The sequence below is a fragment of the Eutrigla gurnardus genome, assembly GCF_963514095.1.
Source record: "Eutrigla gurnardus genome assembly, chromosome: 6".
NCBI classification, from domain to species: Eukaryota; Metazoa; Chordata; class Actinopteri; order Perciformes; family Triglidae; genus Eutrigla; species Eutrigla gurnardus.
In genome coordinates, this window is record NC_139920.1 from 27665881 (window position 1) to 27689446 (window position 23566).

A 23566-nucleotide genomic window follows, 5' to 3' on the forward strand; every position below is an offset into this window, starting at 1 on the left:
GTTCAGAAATGAACGGATTCAAAACTGAAAGTGAACTTTAAATAGGGGATGGACAGATGCGCTGACTTTAGACGGTAGAAGTGTGTTTCTGTGTGGGGGGCGGTATTGCGACTCCTCTATTAATGATTGCACATACACTTGCATATTTATGCACATTTATATGGTCTCAGGAATGACAAGGAATTAGAATTAGAACTACTAGAATGTTTCGACAGTAAATTTCTCAATTTTGATTGATCAACAACATGATTAGACACCAAAAATGCTCTAAAACCACAGAATTTAGACAAAATAAAACGGAAAAAAGAATACAGAATCTGGAAATAGTTCCAAAAAATAGTTCCAACGTCCCTGCTAGATGCAAAAATTAATTAATAATTTAATTATAGATTTTTGACTCTTGATTTGTACTGTTTACAAACGTAATTTAAGTAAAAATGACCATGTACTCAACATGGACAAGTTCATCCAATAGTATCCGTTGCGCCTCCCTGAAAGAGAGAGAGACCCCGCCCGCTCGGTCTCTTCCGGTATAGAATCGTAAACGTCCATCAGAACACCACAACAACAGCCTGCAGTTGAGAGAGGCGCACTAGAAATTCACCACTTTCTACATCGTATTTCCATTGGACGGCAAACCTTAGTGACCTGAGAAATGGGGCATGTAAGTGAAATATTATTATTGCTATTCATTTTTTTTTTGTGTGTGATAAGAAACGTTAGGACGAACTTGTAAACAGTTGTGATTGCTACTAAACTGCTCAGACAATCTGCTATTCATATTCATAAACAGACCATTATATGGTAACAGAAATAGATAGATTGATTAGTCAATTGATTTTAATTTATTACGAGTATTCTGTATACAGGTGCAGCTTTCCAGAACTTGCCTGGACATGTTTGTCGCTCAAAGTAGAAATTCATTCATCAGCCTGTAGGGGGCATTACTTTTATAATCAAAACGTCACGCTATCATTGCCTCGTCATCAAGCGATAAAGTGATATAATAATAAAAATGAAACCGAAAATATGTATTTAATGCTATATAACGACACACTGACTCATCCTCCGACCTCGGGTGCAGGATAGGGATCTGTCGCAGCCCAGTCCTGCCAAGGAGAAGAGTAGACACAAGAAGAAGAGGCTGGTGCAGAGTCCCAACTCCTACTTCATGGATGTTAAATGCACAGGTAAGGACTGCACTATGCTGCTACCTTACTGTTTTTTTATCATGCATGTGCTTAAAAGTGGTATATTGATCATTTTTTTGTGCTCCCCAGGCTGTTATAAGATCACCACCATCTTCAGCCATTCCCAGACAGTGGTACCCTGTGCAGGCTGCTCTTTAATCCTCTGCCAACCAGCAGGGGGGAAATGCAGACTTACTGAAGGTAAAATCAATTTAACAAAGCTATTTATGTTATGAATGTTGCTTTGGATATTTCTCCAAGGTATGACAATGAGTGGATATATGATGAAAGCTGCCTGTGATGGGATATTGAAGCTTTTGATTCTCGTCCATCTAGGCTGTGCCTTCAGAAAGAAATATGCCTGAACAGGAAATGTGCAAAACACTCCCGACGGGCAGCTGGAAGAATGGACCATGGTGAAACTGAGTCCAAGCCTCACAGATAAATATAACTATCTTAATTTGGTAATGTGGAGTGAAATGTCGCCCCTATGTGGTGTTTCATAGAACTGACCAAAAGACGGGCAAGGCAAGCTCAAGATGCACTCAAGTCATATACAGACTTCCCCATTGTGGTCAGATTGATTTGTACGTATATCTTGATATGATGAAGCACTTTTATGTCGAGTTCAGCCATTTAATGATGTTCTGAAACCTTCAAAATGCACAAAACGTCCAATGAGTCGTGATTTCTGTAAAACATTTATTGAGTTGACATAAAGGGGGGTTGGTGGATGAAATATTTCAAAACGGTCTCGGCCACGTGTGAGGCGATTTTAATGGCCTTGAGAAGAAACCATGATGACCATCACAAACGAAAAAAAAATAAAACATTTTAAGAATTTGTTGTCTGTGTTGTGTGTGTGTGTTCTTTGGTCTTGAGAGTTCCCCTGGCAAAAAAAAAAGTGGTGTAAATGAAACAAAACCAAAAAAATAATAAAAGCAATACAATTTCTCAAATACCTAACATTATTCTACTATATACAATAAGTATCCATGGTTGATAAAGCTTGACTTGTATGAGTGGTTTGGGCTTTCTCTCGCTAATGTAATACAATATATTGTAAATCTAGCAAATGTTGGCTACGTTATGGCATATAGTAATGGCAATGGTGAAGAACGTGTCAGCATGTCAAGCTTGGGGAAAGGTAGGAATGCAATTCACTGCTAGATTCTGTATAAACACAGATCTCTGAACAGATTTGCACACTATAAAATGGGAGTACCACATTTGGGAGCACACTGCTAAGGCCATATGTCTGTCAACGTGCAGCCTCGAGGTGGTACAGCATGAGAAAGACAAGGCTGTTGACAAACTTCAACCACTAGGTGGCACTTCAGAGCCATACTAGAAGACTGAGTGAAACCCAACACCATCTGTAGCATATGTATTCAAATAATCAGTCAGAGGCTTAATGTATGTGCACATAAAAATGTATAATTGAGCCAGTTTTAGTGGTTGAGGCGGTGACCAAATCTGAGTTTTCTTCGGGTGTGTTATTTGCCAGTTCTTTCTAAATAAGTGGTCAAAAATGATTTCTGGGGAGAATTTATGCAAACTGGAGAAAAAAAAAAAAAAAAAAAGGAAGAAGAAGCCATGGGGTCAAAATGACTTCCCATCCTAAAAAAAGAAACAAAGTTGTGCCTTAGAAAAAAAAACAACAACATTAAAAAGGACAAGCATTAAGTTAATCCCCCTTCACATGGGGAATAAAGATTTTACAGCTCGAAATGTGGAATGGAGTCGAACATTAAAGGAATGTTAAACGACGATCTCATCCTCTCCAGCTTCCTCTCTGCGTGTTTATAAGCTGTTCAGTTCCTGCAGGGTCTGGTCCAGGACTTGATGCATGCCCAGATTCTCCTCTTTGGCTTGTGATAATTTCTCTGGAGAGAAGAAGAAAAGAGGGACATGTTAAAGCCTCAGCCATCAGCGAATAATACCGCTCGTGTCATGGCAATTTATTCGCCTTTATACGTTTGTCAGCATCCGTTGCGAAAACAGCGCAGGGCGCCGTTTTACTGAACAGATGTTTTGCATAATTATTTTGGTTAAAGTTGTGCCACATGCAAAATTCCTCAACCGCAACGCTGTGCCGCTCATGCATAAACTGCTGACTGTAATCGTCTGCCAGCAGACTGTTAGTTACAAAGGAGTTGTGTGCTACGTTTGTTGTATTAGATGCTACCGTGTGTAGTATAAGTACACGCATGAATACATGTATCAGAAACCATTAAAAAGGAGTTAGATTGAGTGATTTAAAGGGAACTGCAAGCTGCAATAATTCACACAAAAACCAGAGTAAACCTCACCTTGTCTCATAAACTGGCTGATAATTAGATGAACAACGTAAATTAACCACCAGTTTGACCAGATCAAACTGTTGGTTACCTAATTACAGGAAATCACAGAGCGCATGTACATTATGTAGCCGTGGTTATGCATCAAATGTTTTACTGAGATATGAATAATCAAAGAACAGAGACAAAAATAACAGCTGTAAAGTAGGAAAGAAAGTTATTTTAATTCATCATTTCCTGCATAGTAAGATGGGACGAAGGCACATACAGTATGATCCACAGACAGAATATGAATTTAAAAAGCACAAGACGGAAAAAGGGGAAGTGAGAGACAGAGAGAGAGCCTCTACAGCGATGTCATGTCATTGAGGGCATGGTCCAGCTCCTCACTAATGGCTTTGTACTTCAGCTTCTGAGCGTACAATTCGTCTGGGAGGTCAGAAGTCGACAGGAAGTACAGGCAGGTGTCAGGAAGAGCAGCAACACAAACAAGCCCAAAGCAGGACAAGCATGGGCGGCAGATGGAGGCAGAAGAAGAGCAGAGGGAGGACGGAGAAGACAAAAAAACAAAAGAAAAGGGAAAATAGGTCAGGCTCTTTAAAGATGCAGAAATGCTTGGAAGAAAGAATGATGCATATCTAATTAACGCTCTGTGGCTCTTTTGCTGGGTGAGCTCTGAGCATTTAAAGCCTGCATTGTCTCATAAATCTGCCCCAATAACTCTCATAAAGTCGAGATGCCTGCGGTTCAACGACCAAATAACATCCCGGCACATTCTTTCGTGTTTGTGGCGAGGGTCGACACGGAGTCCTTTAGGAACAAGGGTCTTCCATGAGCCTCAGGGTCTGCATACGTTTGGCCGGGAGCCCTTTTCTTTTTCATGTTGTCGCTGAAATAGGACACTCCTTCTAAAGGGGGTCTGTGTAAAACTGAATAAACCTGCATGTGTGCATGAAGATGGATCGGGATCAGATGTGGCGTCCTGACCTACAGGAAACTTGCACTCAACGACCCGTTTGCGGGTTCAAAATCGACAAAATGGTGCAACCGTATGACACGCTGGTGGATCTCATACCTTCCAGGTCGTCGATGGACTTTTCCAGTTTGGCCACTGTCCTCTCGGCAAACTCTGCACGGGTCTCAGCCTGACGGGAACACGGACGTTACAGGTGAATTCCACACACAAGACATGAACAACGCAAGTTTTAAAGCCCTTTTTGTGCCTCATTATAGAAATGACACATCTTTACATTTTGATTTTCAAATGATCATTTGCGTATCGGTTACTGCCTTGAATGTGTGAAGAAAAACTTTATCACAGATTATCAAAAAAAGTGATTCATTGTAGTAAATGAGTAAATGAGTGCCACATCTAACAGCCAAACTATATAAAAATCAGTTTACAAAGTCCCACTTCTCGTGAGGTATATGGGTTAAAAAAACATTTACTTTACAAATTCAGGACAACACTGGGGTGAGTAGTTGATACACAGATGATCGCATTCCTTTATGCTGATAAAATGAATATAGAACCCCCTAAAATCATCAATTTAGCAACAAAAATAAAAGCGATGAAAACTCGATGAATAAGCAGGTTATTTTCTGCCTTTTTAAAGTATCAGTGAGAGAGAGATGTGTAAGGATATAGCATCTGGATGACATGGGAGACGCTGCAGTTACAACAGTGATGCCCGTCCTGGTAAAACAGGCAACACGGGGGGGTCAAATGTCAAATCGTGATCTCACCTCCTTCAGTTTGTCAGTCAGAACTTTGATCTCCTCCTCGTACTTGTCTTCTTTTTCTGAGTACTGTCGACATACAGAAACACAACGCTGCTTAATCAGCAACACATGCTCACACATGCTTTCCCCTACAGATGTACACAACGTGAACACACACACGCACACAGTCACACACACACACACACACACACACACACACACTGCTCCACCAGCTTTGGCACCACTCCCTCTGAGGAGTGATACGTAAAGAGTGAGGTATTGGCAGGAAGGAGGATGAGGTGTTGCCCTGGCCCGGGAACAAGTTGTGCTGCGATGCCAACCACGGCAGGCCTGACCCAACAAAGCAATGGCATGTAGTGCTGAAGGTCATGTGATTAGCTTGGCATGCTGTCATACTGCCTGTCTGTGCCTGGGGAGGAATGTAACGTTGCAAACAGGAAGAATGCGCTGCAGGTCTCTACTGGCTGCTGCTGCACGTAAACCAACCTCTGCTGTTGTCATTAAAAGAACCTGAATTTGTCACACAGTGCAAAATTACATTCAAACATCACAGGAGTCCAGATCTGGACATATCTAAACAATACGAGGGGTAAATAAATGTTTGTGTTGTAACTAGGGCCTGATGATACACAATTATAATGTAGGCAGTACGAAACAATGCATTAGTGATCACTAAAATGACCGCTGAGTCATGAGAACAAGCCCAATGACAGGATGCAGGGAAAAGAGAAGGAAAGCCTGTAATCATAAACCATCAGTCAGCTTCGTTAACATTTGCCACCATGATTAGAATAATCCGTTTTATCACTGATGCATTTTAAATGGATGAATTTGCCTTTGGGCAAAACATTGTCAGAGTCCGTGAATGAATGGTTTTTACTCCCACTTTGTGGCGAGCCTTTATAGGCCAGACGTTACGCTTCTCTGGAACATCGCCGGAGAACAAGTAAGTTGCAGTCTGCTGCATTTGTGGAAAAACACACCCGATCCGATCGGGAGGCCAAAAACCAGAACTTCCAATCATCGTACACATACCACTCACACGCAACACGACACTCACCTTCTCAGACTGGGCTTCTAAGGACTTCAGGGTGTTGGTCACATTTTTCAGCTCCTCTTCCAGGTCGGCGGCTTTACTGTGGAGAGAGACCGACATATGCTGGGTTTTAATGGGAGACAGGTTGAAGGCTTGTGTGTGTTTTTGCGCTCATGTTTGCTGGTTTTTACCATTCTGAGAGCTCGGCCCTCTCCTCAGCTCTCTCCAGCTCTCCCTCCAGGATCACCAGCTTACGGGCCACCTGGGACGAAAAGCATCACAACCTTTTCAGACTTGGATCACAACAGAATCCGAAAGACACGAAGCTTAAAGAGACAGAATTGTTTTAAGGGATGCCAGCGCTCCAAACCAGCTCACCTCCTCGTATTTACGGTCGGCCTCCTCGGCGATGTGTTTGGCCTCCTTCAGCTGCATCTCCTGAATCTCCATCTTCTCCTCGTCCTTCATTGCTCTGTTTTCGATCACCTTCATCCCTCTGATTGGACAAGACCCAAGTAAGTTTGTTTAATTTGTGAATGCTAGGTGATTTCACACAGAATAACAAGGTTGAATCTTCTTAAACCGACCTCTCGCTCTCATCCGCGGCCTTCTCAGCCTCCTCCAGCTTCTGCAGTGCCGTGGCCAGCCTCTCCTGAGCTCGGTCCAACTCCTCCTCCACCAGCTGGATCCTACGGTTCAGAGCTGCTACATCACCCTCGGCCTGAGAGGAGAAAACACACGGCCTTTTAGTCGGCGATTCATTCAACTAGAAAATCATCCACTTTCCTTTCTTCCCCACCATAAAACAGGAAAGAGAAGAAAAAGATTGACAGCATCTGTAGCTTTATTATAACCGTCTGCTCAGCAAAAACATCTGTATGAAAACAAAATCAACAATATGATACGGCCACGCAAATATACGTGAATGAATGCTGAGATGAGTGAAACGTTACACGTCATGCTTTTTAATGTGTGATTGTTTTATGGCTCGTTATGAAAAATAAGACGGGGATCAAAGTTTAGGTTCCAGGAATTTGTCCCGTCTTTCCCTGAACACCAGCCACTATTTGGAGGTTTAAAAACAGCCTTTTATTCATGAACATCTCAGCACATATTCTTTTATTACTTTCATCTACACTTATGTAACTACTTATTAGACATTCTGGAAATACTGAATGATACTTTTGGGATAATTGAGACTATTCATCTTCACTTTCTCTTATGCTGTAGGAGTGTTTATGTAAAAGACATACAAATAATCAATTTAAGTGTTATTTTTGTATATTTCAAGCTAGTTAAGGGGGAAACAGTAACTTTAGTGTTTTGATGTGCATAAAGAAACCTTTTTAAAGCTGTCTCCAGTGGTTTGAGGCAGCTACACAAACACTTTTATTGTGAAAAACCCTCTGATAAATATGTTTAAATAACATCATGGTGTCGTGACTATAGGACTGTGTTCTAATTCTCAGACACTAAGACTGAATCTACATAAAGAAGTCCGACTATAAGTCAATCCCATCCGTCAGTGAGATACAGGGATCTATTTGTCATGTTCCCGGGGGCCACTCATGTTTCACAGATCAATAGTTGTCCAGCTGATGAATGATAAGTGAAACGGAGACATCCAGAGGTCCTTGGAGGAGCCACTAACGGCCGAGTCCGGCTGGGGATCATAACCCTTTTTTATTTAATATCTGAAGATCGACTCTGGATTTGAATGAAATTGTTTACAAAAACTCAATTTCCGGCGACTGTGGAAGCAGAACTGGGCCAAGTAGGGTGGCCAAATGAGCGTCTTCTCATCTGCCCTTGGTAAACAAAAGCAGAGAAAGGGGGGGACAAAAAGAAAGCAAACGGACAACTATGGAGGCATTTCCTCTCTACTGGAGAGGGAGTTTATCCAACCACCACCTCCTAGGGAGCTGCTTTCAAACTGGAAACCCGCCAGCCTCAGTTCTCATACAAAAGAGGTCACCACAAAAGAGGCCATCCCCTGTTAAAAAGTTTACAACCAGGCAGCTCAAACGGCACTACATGACTGCTCTTTTGTGCTGCTGGAATGCCGAATTAATCATTTAAACGCAGTGTACCCGTACACCTTTACTCCCCGTTACTTTAACCAAACACCTGGAGGCTTTCTGAGTCAAACAGACGGGATTCTGTGCTCGGTTTGCAAGGCAGCTGTTAGTAGGTCAGTGACTCATTAGCTCGTCACACAGTCCAAAAGTCGGGTTTGTCGGTCGGATCGGCAATCAAAGTTTCTGCAATTCAGCTTCCAGGTGGGTGAGTCATTCTGACGGCAACTGGTGAGATAAAGTGATTAAAAAGAGACAAAAGAGAAAGGATTGGCAATGAGGAGGAAAGGTAACGAAGAGCGGGCTCCATGGAAGACATGGAGTCCGTCTGTGCTGAGAATAAATAACCCGTCTTCTTCCATTCTGTCATACACTCAATATTTAAGGAAATGAAAGCATGGTTTCCTGCTCGTTGGCAGCTGGCACAGGCCTCCTTTCTCATTTTTTAAGATGTTCTCCCTCTCGTCTCCATGTGATCCTAAACTGCTGACTAGCCAGTCAGACTTTCCACGTCTCTCTCTCTCTCTCCCAGGTCCTGCCCTCCTGCACCCAGAGCTGCCAGGGGAGGCCGCTGATACGAGACAGGAAACGCCTGTCAGCCCGCCGCTGACATGCCTTTAAAAACAGCCCAGCACCCGATTGGAGGGGGAAAACCTAACACTCGACACGGAATGAATGAAAACTCATAAATCGGTCGCACATCTTGAAATCGCATCAGCGACGCCCCTTCACACGGGTCGGCGTCAGTCGACGGATTAAACCTGAAATAACAGAGATCGTTACTCCCTCCGTTCCCCGGAGCGTCTGCACACAAACACAACATGCTATTCATGAGCCCGGGGGTCACGTCAGACACCGTAATGCACTTCCAGACACATGCACACTGTGCAAACATGCAAACAAGGCGCCGGTCACTCGGCCATTCTCTTTCCTCCCGCCAACAAACATCGCCGGCGAGCGATTGGCTGGTTCCCTGCCCAGTAAAATAAACAGAAAGGCTTCGCTCACACCACTATGGCGGTAGGATATCTCTCAATCAGATGCTTGCAACCCGATATGTTATCTGTCATCAGATTTGCACAATCACAGAGGGATGGGGGGGGATCCCCTTACAGACAGAGGCAGCCTTGTGTCAAGTAAATGAGTGTACGGGGCATACAGTGCATGCTCATTTAATTCACTCAACTATGACCAGAGCCTTTCCTGCACCTCCTGACGTTAAAATACATTCAGTTCTGCAGCATAATCAAATAATTCAGAGCTTAACGTTCAGGTAAACCACTCAATCAAAACGAGAAAACCGTAAAATTAGACAAACCTCACTTTACAAATGAGGATCTTGACAGAGACAGGAAGTCAGCTGCCCAACATCCTTTCATCCCCCCCCTCCACCCGATTGTTCTTTCTTTCAGAACCGGTCTTCTCTCCGTCTCAGGCCGTGCCCCTTCCTTTAGCAGCCACTTTGCATTCTCCGGCTGCCAGGGACGCAGAGCGCCTTATATGGTAAAACAAACTCCGGAGAATGTTTGTGGTGGAGTATCGGGGAGATTGTGACGGCACACACACACACACACACACACACACACACACACACACACACACACACACAGTTTAATATGTAACAGTGCTTTCTAAGAGGTGAGTGTCAGAAACAGTTCCCCTCAACCACTCAGCAGCTGTACGATTCTTAAAAAGGAGTACTTTGACTTTTCAAGAGTCACTTATTTGCTTTCTTGCTGAGACGTTGATGAAAAGATCAATACCAATCTCGTGTTTAAAGTAAATGTGAAGCTACAGCCGGCATGTGTTTAGCTTAGCTTAGCACAAAGACTGAAATCAGAGGGAAACAGCTAGCCTGGCTCTGTCCAAAAGCTCACCAATACCTAGCTAATACTACTCTTTATGTGTTGTTGTTCAATCCACACAAAAACCAAACTGTAAAAAGGACATATTTTGGATTTAAAAGGTTGTTACTGCCAGACTTATTCTCATGTGGTATTCTTATGGTTACCTGGCAACCGCAGACACGCCGTTAAACTATATTATGGCATTCCTGGCATTTTTGTTAGATTTTTGTATGTTTTAAACAAGATTTCACATGTTATTCAGTGAACTTTAGAGGCGTAACTTATTTTTATTTTACTTCTGAGCAGAGCCAGGCTAGTTGTTTCCCTTCTTTAGGCTAACTGGCTGCTGGCATTAGCTTGATATATCAATCTTTCCCGAAAATGTCCAAATATTCCTTTAGTCAGAACTGCCTGGTTGTTTTGAGCAGCAAACTGCAAGATATTGGAAAACTCATTACAGTCCGTCTGAAATCCTATTTTATCACAGTTAAAGATGACAATGGAGACGGAGAACAAAAATACAGAAACATAATGATTGAAAGGCTCCTTAAACCGTATGATGATTTACCGGACCATGTATTAATGGGTATATATGGACTGCCAAGAAGTTAATGTGGATTTGATTAACCTTGTAGCATGACATTAGAATAGCTAGCCACTGACTAGTGAGGCTCTTTGATATTATGCTCGTCAGTCTCAAGTATCCATTCTAATCAAAGACAGAAGCAGCATCGTGTTTGTTCAAAACATTAACTTAAGACAGGAGGTCTGGAATAGAACACAGCCATGCGTTTTGGAATAGTTTCTTTAATAGTAGGTCGTTTCTGTAATGAGGCCCCGGGACTCTAATGTGCCTTTACCTGCCCTCGCTTAGTAAACAGTCCACCGCCTGACTTGAAGATACAGCACAGTTATACTGGGAGTGACTTAAGAAATACCTGAGTGCATTAGAGACAAGATCAAGGACAAGTGAAAGAGGAATCTAATTATTGGCTGATTCCAGGGCAGTGGGCTAATGAGCTGCACAATGCTGTTGGGGTTCAGGGGAAGTTATTCCTGACGCTGCTGCTCGCGATGTGAATGCACGCCTGTGAGTGAGTAATCTTTTCCCATAGAGATCTGGCATGCAAAGAGAGCGGCGTACAATCTATAAGCCAGCCTGTCACAAGGTGTGGTAAACGCAAAAGAAGGTCATTAAACTTCCAGACGGGCATCACAATGAGATCTCTCTGTGCAACAAAAAAAAAACCCTATTTGTCAGACTTTCACACAGATGGTGAGCTGGAATGAGTCTTTCATTCCAACACTGAAGAGTCCAATCCTGACAAGAGGTTCATTGCTAAGTGTTTCTTGAAAGGCCCTTCGGGAATCCACTAAATGTTACAGGAACCAATTATTCAGATAGGTGTCCTTGGTTTTGTTGGAATTAACAAAAGTGTACTCAGATTTTTGGGAAAACAGCGTAGTTGTGCGGTCTGTGTAACCTTTCACAATCCTAGTAGTTTATCCAAGCAATAAAACTTTTTATACGCTGCTTTAAGTTAATACAACTTCCACTCTGCAGTACATCGACATGCAAACGGATGCAGACATCCAGCTTTCACAAAAGCATCACAGAAAGTGTTTTAAGTGTATCGCTGAGCCTTGCATGCATCCATAAAAGGGAAAGACTGGCATTATTTCCACTCTCTAAATGCTATTTAATGACATTATAGCAAATTTAGCTTCACAAGCCGCAACCTTGGTCGGCATAATCAGCTCGGCCACAAGCCACTAACTTGGGAGTTTTCTCCAGGATGCCAGCGACTTCCAAAAACGCATCAACATGTGGCAGTTATATTTGGAAAGTTGAGCTATTCCCGGGGAGAAAATCCAAAGAAAACAGGGAAAAACCAGGAAGTAAATCTTTCCACTGAATCTGCTGGAGTCTGCTCGAGGCCTCGCGGCACAACCGTCAAAACCATTTTCCACACCAACCAGCGAACAGACGAAGAGTTTGACTGATGAGCCGAGGGAAGTATGTCTTAATTACTTCCTGGAATTAGCTTTCAATGTGACATGATTGTAGGAAACAAACAGCTAATCCAATGTAAACGTCATTATGGTAAAGTAGATGAAGAATTCCATAAACCAATCAATTGCTGGTCTCTTAACTTGACTTTTAACACTAAAGATGTGTTTAAGTATTTAAACTTTTAACTGGATGTTTACACCACATTCTACCACACACACCAATCTTCCTGTTGATCAGGGCTGGAGCTCAGGAACAGGAAGTGTTGGGAGTAGAAGCACAGGAAGCGCTGGACCAGAGTCGGTAAACGACATCCTGGGGGGGGGGGGGGGGGGGGGGGAGTCAGGTTTGGGTGGGGTGGGCAGTCAGGTGACCTGCATCCAAAACTCTTATTCGCCACTGGAGATTTTGAGTCCCACTTCCCTTTTTATCTGGTTTTAAATATCTTTTACATCTGCATTCTACACCAAGTATCACCATGGCAACCATTGAACACAGCAAAAGGGGAAATACATTCTATTCATGTCTTTCATTGTCATTTTGGATGATCGAAAATAATAACTGATGCCAATCACAGAAGTCAAACAACAGATTTGTTCCCATGGTATGAAGAGCTAAACCGACGCTCTGAGAAGCCGTCATTGGAAATTGTTTGGACAAAAGGCGATTGGCTGAACCATCTGTCAATCAAACTATTGCCAAAGCCAGTCAGAAGAAGACCAAAAAACATAGTTTCCATTGAGAAAAGCCTTCCAGTCCCGTCCAGTTCTGATACAATGGATTCTATCGCAGCATCTGGGCCTCCCCGTGTCGTCAACCACACCTAAACCACGCCCGTAGCCGCCAGTCGCTCCTCACACGACGCCAGTCAGTCCAAACCACCGCTGGTTCACTAGCAAACATACTACCTGAAGCCTGACAAGACGGATTTTTTACGAGATCTTGTGATATCGTGGGAATCCAGCTGCCCTGCGACCTGGAATCTGGTTCATCTGCGCCGCTTACACAGCTTTCAGATTCACAATCTTCACCTTTGGCCTGACTCACAGCTCCAAACACAAGTAACTGCTGTGATTACTATGAACAACGAACAGCTCATTGAAGAATAACGGCCCTAAATAAAACCCACAGGAGGTCAAAGGAATTTTTTCGAGGCGATCTCGCGTCTCTGTGATCCGACGGAGCCTTAAAGCGTTATTGAGTGGTTGAGTAATGTCTCCGGAGGCGTCAAAACCACACTAGAAATAACACAAAAGTTAGTTAGAAATGTGGCCAAATGTTGTTTTTTTCCCCCCCTGATGCCTCCACATTTTCAAACTATGATTCATTACTTGAACGGACTCAGCGAGGTTCTGTTTTGATCTCCCCGTGCTCCACTGAAAAGAGCTTTTTGTGCCATGGAATAACTGCAGGTTGCCCTAATTATTCACATATGGGACCACACCAACCTCGCCACACAAGTGCTGCCTGACAGCTGAAACTACACATTCACATGAAATGGAAAAAAATCTAACTTATCCACTCTGAAGACTCGGGACACTTTCAATCCACCTATTAACCATTAATAAGCAGTGTTATATAAGAAGTCATGTAGTTGTAAACAGATATGAGGTCGTTTTAAGTGTTAATTCATCTATTTGTCAACACCTTTAACTCCTCCACTTATCCATACCTGGGTGCTGGCGCTATATAAGATGTCCTTATTGGAGCCGAAGTTGTTACTTATTGTGGAAAATACTTCAAAATAACAACATATAATGTGTTACATGTAATTTATTTGTTGTTTATATACTACTCAGAAATGTTGAATAAGGGGCATTAAAGTAAAAGTGTATATAATATGCAAATTTCAACTGTCAAGTTCTGAAAGTGGGTGGCATTTCTTTAAAGTATTATTTTGTAGTATAATTTCCGAATAGTGGAGTTAATGTATTCAAAATAAAAGCCTTGATTATTAAAATATTGTTTGACTACAAACACTACGTTTGGCTCCTGAGCAGTTACTGTTTTCACACATGTGGCGGGAAACTTAACATTAACACTTCCAGGAAATACAAGTCATCCATCCGTTTGCTTCACCCACTTCAATGCTTTTGATTTATAGTGTGCAATAATGCTTAATGTTGAAGTCAAGGTACTTCCTACGTCCCAACATGGATTAACGCACAGGTGACGATGACTCACACTTAATCGCTGAAATGTATTTCACTGATCAGGGCGATTACACACAAGTTGACCAAACACCCACCCTGTTACCTAACAGTCTGTAACAAAGGAGGAAGTCCTCCAGCACAGCAGCTCCTTCTTTTATCATCACAGCTCCCATATCTTCACAGCCACACCTTCCCCCTCCCACCTTCCTCCAGTCTGTCTACTCCTGTCCTGTCATTAACCGGCTCCCATGCAAAAAAAGGATCTGGCACAGAACGCCATAAAGGCAGCACGTGAAACAAGTCAAGACCGTTAACTGTGCTGCTAAGCAGTTTTTTTTTTCTCTCTCGCTCTACCTTTTGTGAGGTAACACAACTCGGATGTGGGCAGAGCCAAGAGACGGGCAGGTGACAGACACGGGTGAATACTCGGAACAGAAGAGAAAACATGAGTCACTTCTCAACTGTCTAGTTTGAGAGAGCATCCGTCTTTGTGGAACTTGTGCTAGTCAGTCTAAATGTTGATACACTTTTATTAATCTACCGATAAATAGTTTGGCAAAGAAATGCATATCGCAAGTAGAAAAAAGCCCAAAGTGACGTCTTCAAATGTCCTGTTTTGTCTGATCCACAGTCCTGAACCTAAATATATTCAGTTCATTATCACAGTCATAAACAAAACGTTGGAAAACTAACTATTGAAGTTACTTTTCTTCTGATCCACAAAGCCAGCACCGGTTTAAGCTCTTCTATTCCTTTGCGTTGCTTTGAACCGAGCAGGCGTGCTCAATAATAAGTAGGTAACGTGCCCTTTATTTTCCTATCATCAGTGTGTGGTGGAGCGTTCCACCAGGCAGCTGCTACTTCCACTAAGCCATGACAGTGAGAAGTGAATTTCCCTGGAGAGTCACAACATTAATATCCCCTTATAATCTAAACCTCTGGCAGCTCCATGAGACCTCATTAATAAGCAGCAACAAATATAACATCATCAAGGACGTGATATTAAGTTATCTGGTCAACCTAATAGATAAACTGCACAGTGGGACCAACGTCTGTCTACGTGGTCTCCATTATTCACAGGGGGGGGGGGGGGGTTTGTACAGCGGTGTGGAAGCGCTGGAGCCAGACTGCGCATGCGCGCACAGACCTGCAGGAATCCAAACTTTTTTTCATTGCAGACCAACGCCTTGCATTGTGGCACAAACACGCCCCGCGACTGAATCAATGACACGAACTAGTGACTTTTTAAGAGCCCGAGAAGTGAATATGGAGACGTTAACATGACGGAATGACGTCAGCAGGTGATAGAAGATTATAAAACAAGAGAGAAAAGAAAGACAAGTTTTAAAAGTAGGCGAGGGGAGGGAGGGGGGTTTGGTTGTCTCACTTTCTCTCGGAGCTCCCGTTCACTGTCCAGCTCTCTCTGTAGGACCTGAGCCCGGTCCTCCGCGTCGTCGGCCTGCTGCTGCAAACACTGAATCTTCCTCTTCACGGCATCCAGAGAGTTTAAACCTGCCATTGTTGAATGCTCACTTAATTTAAGACTACACGTAGAGGAGGAGGGGGGGGACGCAGTTAAGACTACTTCTGGGTTGTGCAAAAAAAAAAATACAAAAAAATGTAATTAGCTACCGCCTCCTGCTTATTTCTTCTAGAATAGTCAGTAAAAAAAAAAAACAATCGCTGCAAATCCTGGTGGGCAAAGTCTTGGGAATGTAAAAGGAGTCGTTCAAGTGCAAGAAAAAAAGTTATATAACCAGGAAGTAACGATGTCCAGGTGGTCTCTCCAAGCGTCTCTTCTGCTCTGTGTGGGGAATGATACGTTCAAGAACCGCGTAGGAAAGTCGTCCCCGGGAATGTTGCAGGTTTTTTGGTCCGGACAGAGTTCGAGGAGGAGGAGGATTGGAAGAGCTGCGCGGTGAGGAGAGCGGAGAGCGCCAGACTGAGCCGGAGGAGGAGGAGAGAGGATGATTGGGATGATGAGGTCAGGAGAGGGCGGGGCGTGGGTGTGTACGTGCACGTGCGTGTGTGTGTGTGTGCGTGTAAAAAGCTGATCCCTGTGACTGATGCGATCACTGCTAGGAGACTTTCAAAGGAAAAAGGAAAGCCAGGTAGAATAAAAACAGTTTAGATGTCACACACAAACTTCATTTCACAGTGAAATTACTTTTTAAAGGCTGAAGTCTGAAGTTTCCATCCAGATTAAAAGCACAATATATAATATTCTTCTAACATTTCCTTGGTCGTGTTTTGCCCCCCACTATATGAAGCAGAGAATATGCCTGTGACATGATCAATCCACATTAAATACAGTCTATTTGCTGATTATTATTATAATGTTTCCTCTTACAGTTGCATTCATTCAGCCATGGTGATTTAAAAACTTCAACACACTTGTTTATTGGCAAATACCCTGAATTTGGGTCTCAGAACTGCTTTGGAGGCCAGAAAAATTCTGAGATTGCAGACTCAATAACCTCTTGGTGGAACTTCTCAAAGCTCACAGATCACTTTGGTCATAAAAAGTCCCACGCTACAAAGTTGAAAATTAGATAATATGATATGAAGTTGATGATATAAGCTTGTAACGCACATCTTGGCTGATACTTAGCAAGAAATTGCATTAAAGAAATGATAAAAAAATATGATTTACGGTATTTATAAAAGTGTCCCATTACACTGTTTTATACAAATTAAGGGAATCCTTAAAAAAATGTTATGTCTTAATATTAACAACAAATTTAAATTTAAAATAAAAAAATTACATTATTCTGGGTGTCTTGTGCATCATTTTTATAGTTGACTTTACAGTTCAGTCAGTATCAGGTATTGTTGTGAACTTCACTGTAGTTTGAAATAAATACATAATAATATTAATAATAATAATCATAATAAAATAAATGTTTCCCTAAGCCAGATTTTAACACGTGTGTTGAACATTTCATAAGTTCATAGATGGAATATTAGATACAACATGCATATCAATTCATAAACGACTGGGAAATCTGCATTTTGACCATCGTGCATAATGAAATATGAGCTACATCATAAATGGAGTGAGCAAACAAACATCATCCACCTGTCTGCCTGTCTGTCTGTCTGCGAGTACATGCTGTTCATTATGTGGGTGTAAATCAGATCATGGTTCTGTGATCCATGTCTGTGTTTACCTTCTCCTGCATTCACACGACCGGCCTTGTGAGCAAACACGTTGGCCGGACGAGCAAGAAATCTCAAAAAATCCCTCCCAATCAACCTCAGCTGCTGATTGAGCCCCTCTCTTTCTGTGTCTGATTCGCCGTCTTGCAACCGGAAAAGCTTGCAGCATTGATTTCATTAGAAACAGGAGTGTGGGGCTTTCTGTTTGCCTTAGCTGCATTCCTGACATACCAGAGCCCCCCCCTCCCTCCTCCTGCTCTCTGCTGTCTCTGCCCGGCTGCCCCCACAGCCCCAGCCTTCCCCCTAAATCACTAACTCTGTGCTGTTATCAATACCTGTTTAACCCACTGTACACCATTCCACCACCTCGACCATGTGATCTCTTTGTCTGGTTTTTTTTTTTATGAATCACAACTGCTTGTTTGGGGTCTTCAGGCTCCTTCTGCGTTCCCAGCCCCCCCCCCTCCTCCAGGTCTCCAATCTGGTCTTGCTTTCTGCGTGAAGTGAGATGTGTAACGACTCGACCGCTGCCTCTAATGAGTGACATGTGGACGAGGGTTCACGGACGTGTTTTAGGGCTTCACTGGAAATATACTTTTTATTTTTTAACAAAGAAAGTCAGAGTGGAAGCTGCAACTGGCCGGGGCTACAAACCACAACTTGGAACAACTCTTCTTTTTTTTTTCCAGGGGGCCCACTTGACCCACTTTACATGCGAGACTTCTCAGAAGTGTTCAAGGTTTATTCAATCACTGCGTGAGGATAATCCAGCGTGTCTCGGCCTGGCTCTCTGTGTCTGTGTGTCAGACACTTCCCGTCTCTTTGTGTGTACTACAACGCTGCATTTCCCTGGGATATCCTCCACAAGGCTCAAACAATACCACATCTTGGTGGCAGCTGGGAGAAGACGTTTTGGGGTTGTTTTTTTTTGTTTTTAATGAAACCTGCACGATTTGCTTAGTCGTCTTATTGGAATGACCGGATTCTTAGCTGTTCTCACAGGATCAGTTTTTTATCCTTATCTTATTGACTCACTAGGGTTTTGTTTTATATTTTAGTATATCAAACACACACACACACACAAACACACACACACACACACACACACACACACACACACACACACACACACACACACAGTAATCACACGGGCCTGTGCACACATGCACCCGAATGCCAGAGGAACCACCACTGACAGATATACAGCTCTGTGGTTTGTGGTGTTGCCAAATATCTCAAATATGATCTTCTCCACATATTGCAGCTGATTAGCCACTGGACAACTGACGTTTCCAATTTTCCGCTACATTTACTGAAACTAATAACTTATGAATACAAAAAAATATTCTCATAAATATGAGAGTTAGTTTGGGCCTGATGTCGGGGACTCAGTTAGCCTGTTATAGGATTATTCTGGATAACACTCTGACAGGATTCCTCTGTGGTGGGAGAAATATTCAGATGTTTTGCTCCAGTAAAAGCAATAATGTTTAAATACTCCAGAACAAGTAAAGATTTAGCATTGAAAGGTTTAACTTGAAGAAGAAATACAGTGATTTTACCCATAAGTTTCCAGCTTCTATCTATCTATCTATCTATCTATCTATCTATCTATCTATCTATCTATCTATCTATCTATCTATCTATCTATCTATCTATCCATCTATTGGGTGTGTTTAACAGAAAAGTTGTATAAAGCTGCACAAAATCTGTTTCACTTGAGATGTCGAAAATCACAAGTTTGAAAAATATGAATCTCTGAATAAAGAGGTGAAGCTCGAAAGAAGTGAGTTTAAACCGTATCTCTGCTTCAGGCTAGTGGCTCAAGGCTACTAGCATAGCACACCTGAATCCCTGACCAAATACCAGACATTGGCGAGTTGCATTGTGGGTAATGTAGGCGCCAGGTTTTGACAAGGAACAAGAATGTGTCGGATTAAAGACACTGCATCAACTTTGATCATTTAAAAAAAACTGTCCTGGGTAATTTACTCTATAATAAGGAATAATATCTTGTGTTCATAAATAAATTAACATATTTTGATTTAAAAAAGATACATGTAATGTAATAAAAAAGTACAATATTTCTTTTTGAAATGTAGATTCAAATTGTATTAATAAAGTACAGTGTGTGTGTGTGTGTGTGTGTGTGTGTGTGTGTGTGTGTGTGTGTGTGTGTGTGTGTGTGTGTGTGTGTGTTTGGGTGAGGAGGTTACCGTTTATCCGTGTGCTCATCTTTCAGGAGGGGCTGCACAGGAATGTAAAGTGCTCCAAACCGTTCATTGTGGATCAAAGTAAACCCACAGCTGGTGCTGGCTTACAACCATCCAGCTGTGGAATAATGAGCTCTGGTTTTCAGTAGTGCCATGGTAACGTGTGTGTGTGTGTGTGTGTGTGTGTGTGTGTGTTTGTCAAAGTCTGGAAAAGCAAATCATCTCTTGTCAATATTCAAAGTCTCACTAAGGAGTCAATAGGACGTCATTATCACTGTAAAGGACCCCTGACCCCACAGTGTGTGTGTGTGTGTGTGTGTGTGTGTGTGTGTGTGTGTGTGTGTGTGTGTGTGTGTGTGTGTGTGTGTGTGTGTGTGTTTGTGTGTGTGTGTGTGTGTTCACTCACTTCGGCAGCTTTGGTCTCAGACAGTTCCAGTTTCTCCTGAGCGTCTTTCAGGCCCTCTGAGAATTTGTCCAGCTCGTCCTCGGTCTGCTTCATCTTCTTCTGGAGGTCCATGAGCTCCTCCTCCAGCTGCAACAGGACACACACCATTAGTCCGGTTCACTACGCCGTCTCTGGTTACTATGAACACATTGTTGAAATCCATTATTTTTAGTGTATTTGTACGGTGCTTAAATAATGTTTCAGTCTGATGGGACGTCGTTAAAGCCAAGGTGTTTGAATTCAGACTAGTGATAAAGCAGCAGCGGGCCGATTTGGGAGTCTAATTGTGTTTATGATGTTTGGGAACATTTAAATGGTAATGGTTTACTATCAGTCTCTGGTGACATGTCTCTCTCTCTCTCTCCCTCTCTCTCTCTCTCTCTCTCTCACACACACACACACACACACACACACACACACACACACACATGAACACACTCCCCCTGAGCCCATGAAGTACTTCTGATAATCCTGCTGAATTCCACACAGTCGTTCTCTCCTGGTGGCTAAAAATACAGCTGTTATCAGTGAGAACACACAGACGCCTGGGCCTAATGTGTGTGTGTGTGTGTGTGTGTGTGTGTCCATTTGCATGCTTCCGATGTGTTTGATACACCTGTCAAATAGGCTTTATGACAGACGCTCCATTAACTCTCTTCAAACTCCTGGAAGGAGGGATGTAACCAAGGTTTTCCTCCCAGAGACCAGATCCTGATCCTGATCCTGGGTGGTCTCATCACCTGAAGTAGCCAAACCAATGCTCTTTCTTCAACCCCCACTGTAATGAGCATTAATACTGACCTAACGTTGTTACATACTGATTTCTTTCAGTATTTGTAGTTTGTTAGTGTTTTCGGGTTGTGTGGTTTTTATTCCCACAAATTACTGCTCAGAAATCAACCCTGGGGATGAAAATGTCATGTGTTTTCTTCCTAGTAGGTGATGAATTTGAGCTGGAATTGAAGTACATGCTTATATAACAGATAATGGAGAGCTTGAGAGAGTGTTGCCTGGCCTTTTATGGAGGCATTTGTGCTTCACATAGCCTACCTTCTCAATCATTGGTTAACTTCACCATCCAGTCTCTTAAAAATGGCAAATAATATATATATATATATATATATTCGATAAAAGAGTAAATGAGCTGTAAGGAATGTAGTATAAATAAATAAAGAAACGTGTTTATAGAAAGTTTTCTTGAACGGTATGTCTGGTATGATGATTAGTTTAAGCACTGGATGAAGTGGAAAGCTTTAAAGGAAAACAGTATGCTGGATCTGGAGCTCTTATTCTTACAAACAGGTTTTGAACCTTATCAACCAAATAATGAACTCTTCCTCCAGGTATGAATTGTTTCTTTCCCTTTCTTTGGTTTGTTTGGCAGGTATCATAATCCATAACTTTAAAGTTACTCCTTTATTTGCTTTTTAAGTGAAGACAGCATCCCTGCATTCTCTTTGACATCGTCTTTGCCATGACTACCGACCCCGTGCATCTCTTTCCCTTCTCTTTCATTCCCACCTGCTTGCATTTGTCCTCCGCCGCCTTCTTGTCCGTCTCCGCCTGCTCTGCCCGGTCGATGGCGTTCTCCTTGTCCAGTTTCAGCATCTGCATCTTCTTCTTGATGGCCTCCATGGTGGCTGCTCGCTCCGATTCCTCTCCCCGAGATGTGAAAATGCAGCTTCAAAAAGTCGAGATGGAGGAGATTCAGTTGGGCGTAGAGCACTGGAGGTAGCTGGAGTCCAAACAAAGCTGCAGAGGAATAGAGAAAGAGCAGAGGGACAGAGAGGGGGGGGAGAAAGTAGGAAGGAGAAAGAAAAGAGCTGTGAGAGGGATGGAGAGCTGAGCCCTATATGGGTAGTTATTTAAACTGCAACAGAACCTGCCTCCAGTCTCTGATCACCCTCACCCCTCCTCCTCCTCCTCCAGCTCCATGATCTCACCCCTCCCTATTTTCATCCTTCTCCCCATCTTCTCCATCCACTGCCGCTTCACTCACCACCCCGTCCTGACTCCCTGACTATCACTCTCTCAGACACGTACTCCACCCTATCAAACCACCCGACCAAGATCTGCCCAAGGATTCGCTCTCGCTTCTCCACACCGCACCACTCACCCTTCAAACGGCGGCCGATCTCCTTATTTGGGTTTGTTTTGTTGTCAGAGAGGTCAGACAGGAGAGAGAGAGAGAGAGAGAGGGAGGTCCTGTTTCCACATTTAACCTCCTATCGATGGATGGAGTCCCGCTGGCACACAGAACATCTAACACTCGGGGCCTTCAAGAGAATATCCGAGGATGAGAGAGAGAAAGAGTGACATGCAAAGCAACGGGAGGCAGAGTCTGAGAGATACAGGAGGCTCTCATACTGTTATCATACTGTCATAATGTTTGGGCATTAAAGCTACACAGGCCACAGTTCTCCTCTGTGTGGAGGAGACTTAAACCAGCCAAACAGAGATTAGTTGATGACATCACTGAGCTGTGTCGGTTTTATGACTAAGTGATGTCATTCAGACGATTCATATGATCATTACGGGTCGGCAAGCAGAGAAAAATATGAATATATCAGAAGTTTTTTGATGCGTCGTCTGAAATCCGAGCCCTCACCTGATATTTCAGTTTGGTGAGTGAGGGATGAAAAGCGGACTGAGAGTCAGTTTCCATGAACAATGGAGAGCAGTGTCCTCGGTTTCTCACAGAGAGGGATGGAGAAGGATGGATGTTCAAGGAGGAGATCCATGGATGTCACACGGGTAGCCAGGACTGGGCTGCACCAGCAGCTGCTGTGTGAACCCATCACTAACTTTGTCAACTACTAGTGGATTTCAAACTAGAGATTTTCTTAAATCTAATTGCATCGTTAAAGCTGAAGAAATGTCCTAACTTGTAAAGACTCATATTAACAGTAAGACATCGATTTTACTTTAGTGTTTCAGTGCTAAAGGCTAACTTCAGGGTAGTTCTTTTATTCTTCAATGAACGATTCAAGCTAACTTCAGCTCCTGGACATATACGCCTCATCTTTTAGCTACTGTGTGTTGTTTGTAAGTTTCTTGGCTGCTGCTCCTTTTGGCAGTAGGCCAACTGATTCCCAACCAGACAATCAGGGGCATAAACACATGGACAAACTTTTCCACGATTAACAGATCTGGCCTGATGCAGGTGACCAAGTGGAAAGTCTATATTCTTTCCAGCTAGCTTTTTAAATTCACCCTCAAACAGAAAAGTTAAGGCAGCAAAGACGTCTCCAAAGGGCCTTAAAACCAGCCTCTCTGACTGAATCTGCTAAAATCAAGTCAGCAATACATCAAGGAAGGATAAGAATAATATCAAGCCCTAAATGAAGGGCGTTTGCACACCATAATTGGCCAAGAGGTAAAAAAAAAAATGCAT

At 42.8% G+C, this 23566-nt stretch overlaps 3 protein-coding genes across 6 annotated transcripts in view; 2 read left to right on the plus strand and 1 right to left on the minus strand.

Moving 5' to 3' along the window:
• Positions 1-23566, plus strand: part of ccl25b (chemokine (C-C motif) ligand 25b) — a 128954-nt gene that overhangs the window by 61364 nt on the left and 44024 nt on the right. The window lies entirely within an intron of this gene.
• LOC311015012 (small ribosomal subunit protein eS27-like) lies at positions 533-2854 on the plus strand. The gene is made up of 4 exons (XM_084012015.1): positions 533-664; positions 1085-1190; positions 1281-1391; positions 1527-2854. The coding sequence occupies exons 1-4, from the start codon at positions 656-658 to the stop codon at positions 1553-1555; spliced, it is 255 nt and encodes an 84-aa protein (XP_083868141.1). The 5' UTR covers positions 533-655; the 3' UTR covers positions 1556-2854.
• Positions 1879-22020, minus strand: tpm4a (tropomyosin 4a). 4 transcript variants are annotated; one of them, XM_084012001.1, is made up of 9 exons: positions 21694-22020; positions 20134-20259; positions 6857-6990; positions 6648-6765; positions 6461-6531; positions 6294-6369; positions 5237-5299; positions 4566-4635; positions 1879-3076 (listed from the first exon to the last, which is right to left on the minus strand). In XM_084012001.1, exons 1-9 carry the CDS (start codon positions 21805-21807, stop codon positions 2994-2996), a joined length of 855 nt encoding a protein of 284 aa, XP_083868127.1. In that variant the 5' UTR covers positions 21808-22020; the 3' UTR covers positions 1879-2993. The 4 variants fall into 4 exon arrangements, with proteins under 4 accessions (XP_083868127.1, XP_083868129.1, XP_083868128.1 ...); XM_084012000.1 differs by lacking the exon at positions 1879-3076 and adding an exon at positions 3704-3919 and having other exon boundaries at positions 21694-22019; XM_084012003.1 differs by lacking the exons at positions 20134-20259; positions 21694-22020 and adding an exon at positions 15743-16218.

Coding starts and splice junctions, on each gene's coding strand:
- LOC311015012 (XM_084012015.1), top strand. Junction 1,191..1,280: donor CATGGATGTTAAATGCACAG/GTAAGGACTGCA, acceptor TGTGCTCCCCAG/GCTGTTATAAGATCACCACC. Junction 1,392..1,526: donor GAAATGCAGACTTACTGAAG/GTAAAATCAATT, acceptor TCGTCCATCTAG/GCTGTGCCTTCAGAAAGAAA.
- tpm4a (XM_084012001.1), bottom strand. CDS start 21,807: ATGGAGGCCATCAAGAAGAAGATGCAGATGCTGAAACTGGACAAGGAG. Junction 6,532..6,647: donor CCGACCGTAAATACGAGGAG/GTGAGCTGGTTT, acceptor TTTTCGTCCCAG/GTGGCCCGTAAGCTGGTGAT. Junction 6,370..6,460: donor AGGGCCGAGCTCTCAGAATG/GTAAAAACCAGC, acceptor CTCTCTCCACAG/TAAAGCCGCCGACCTGGAAG.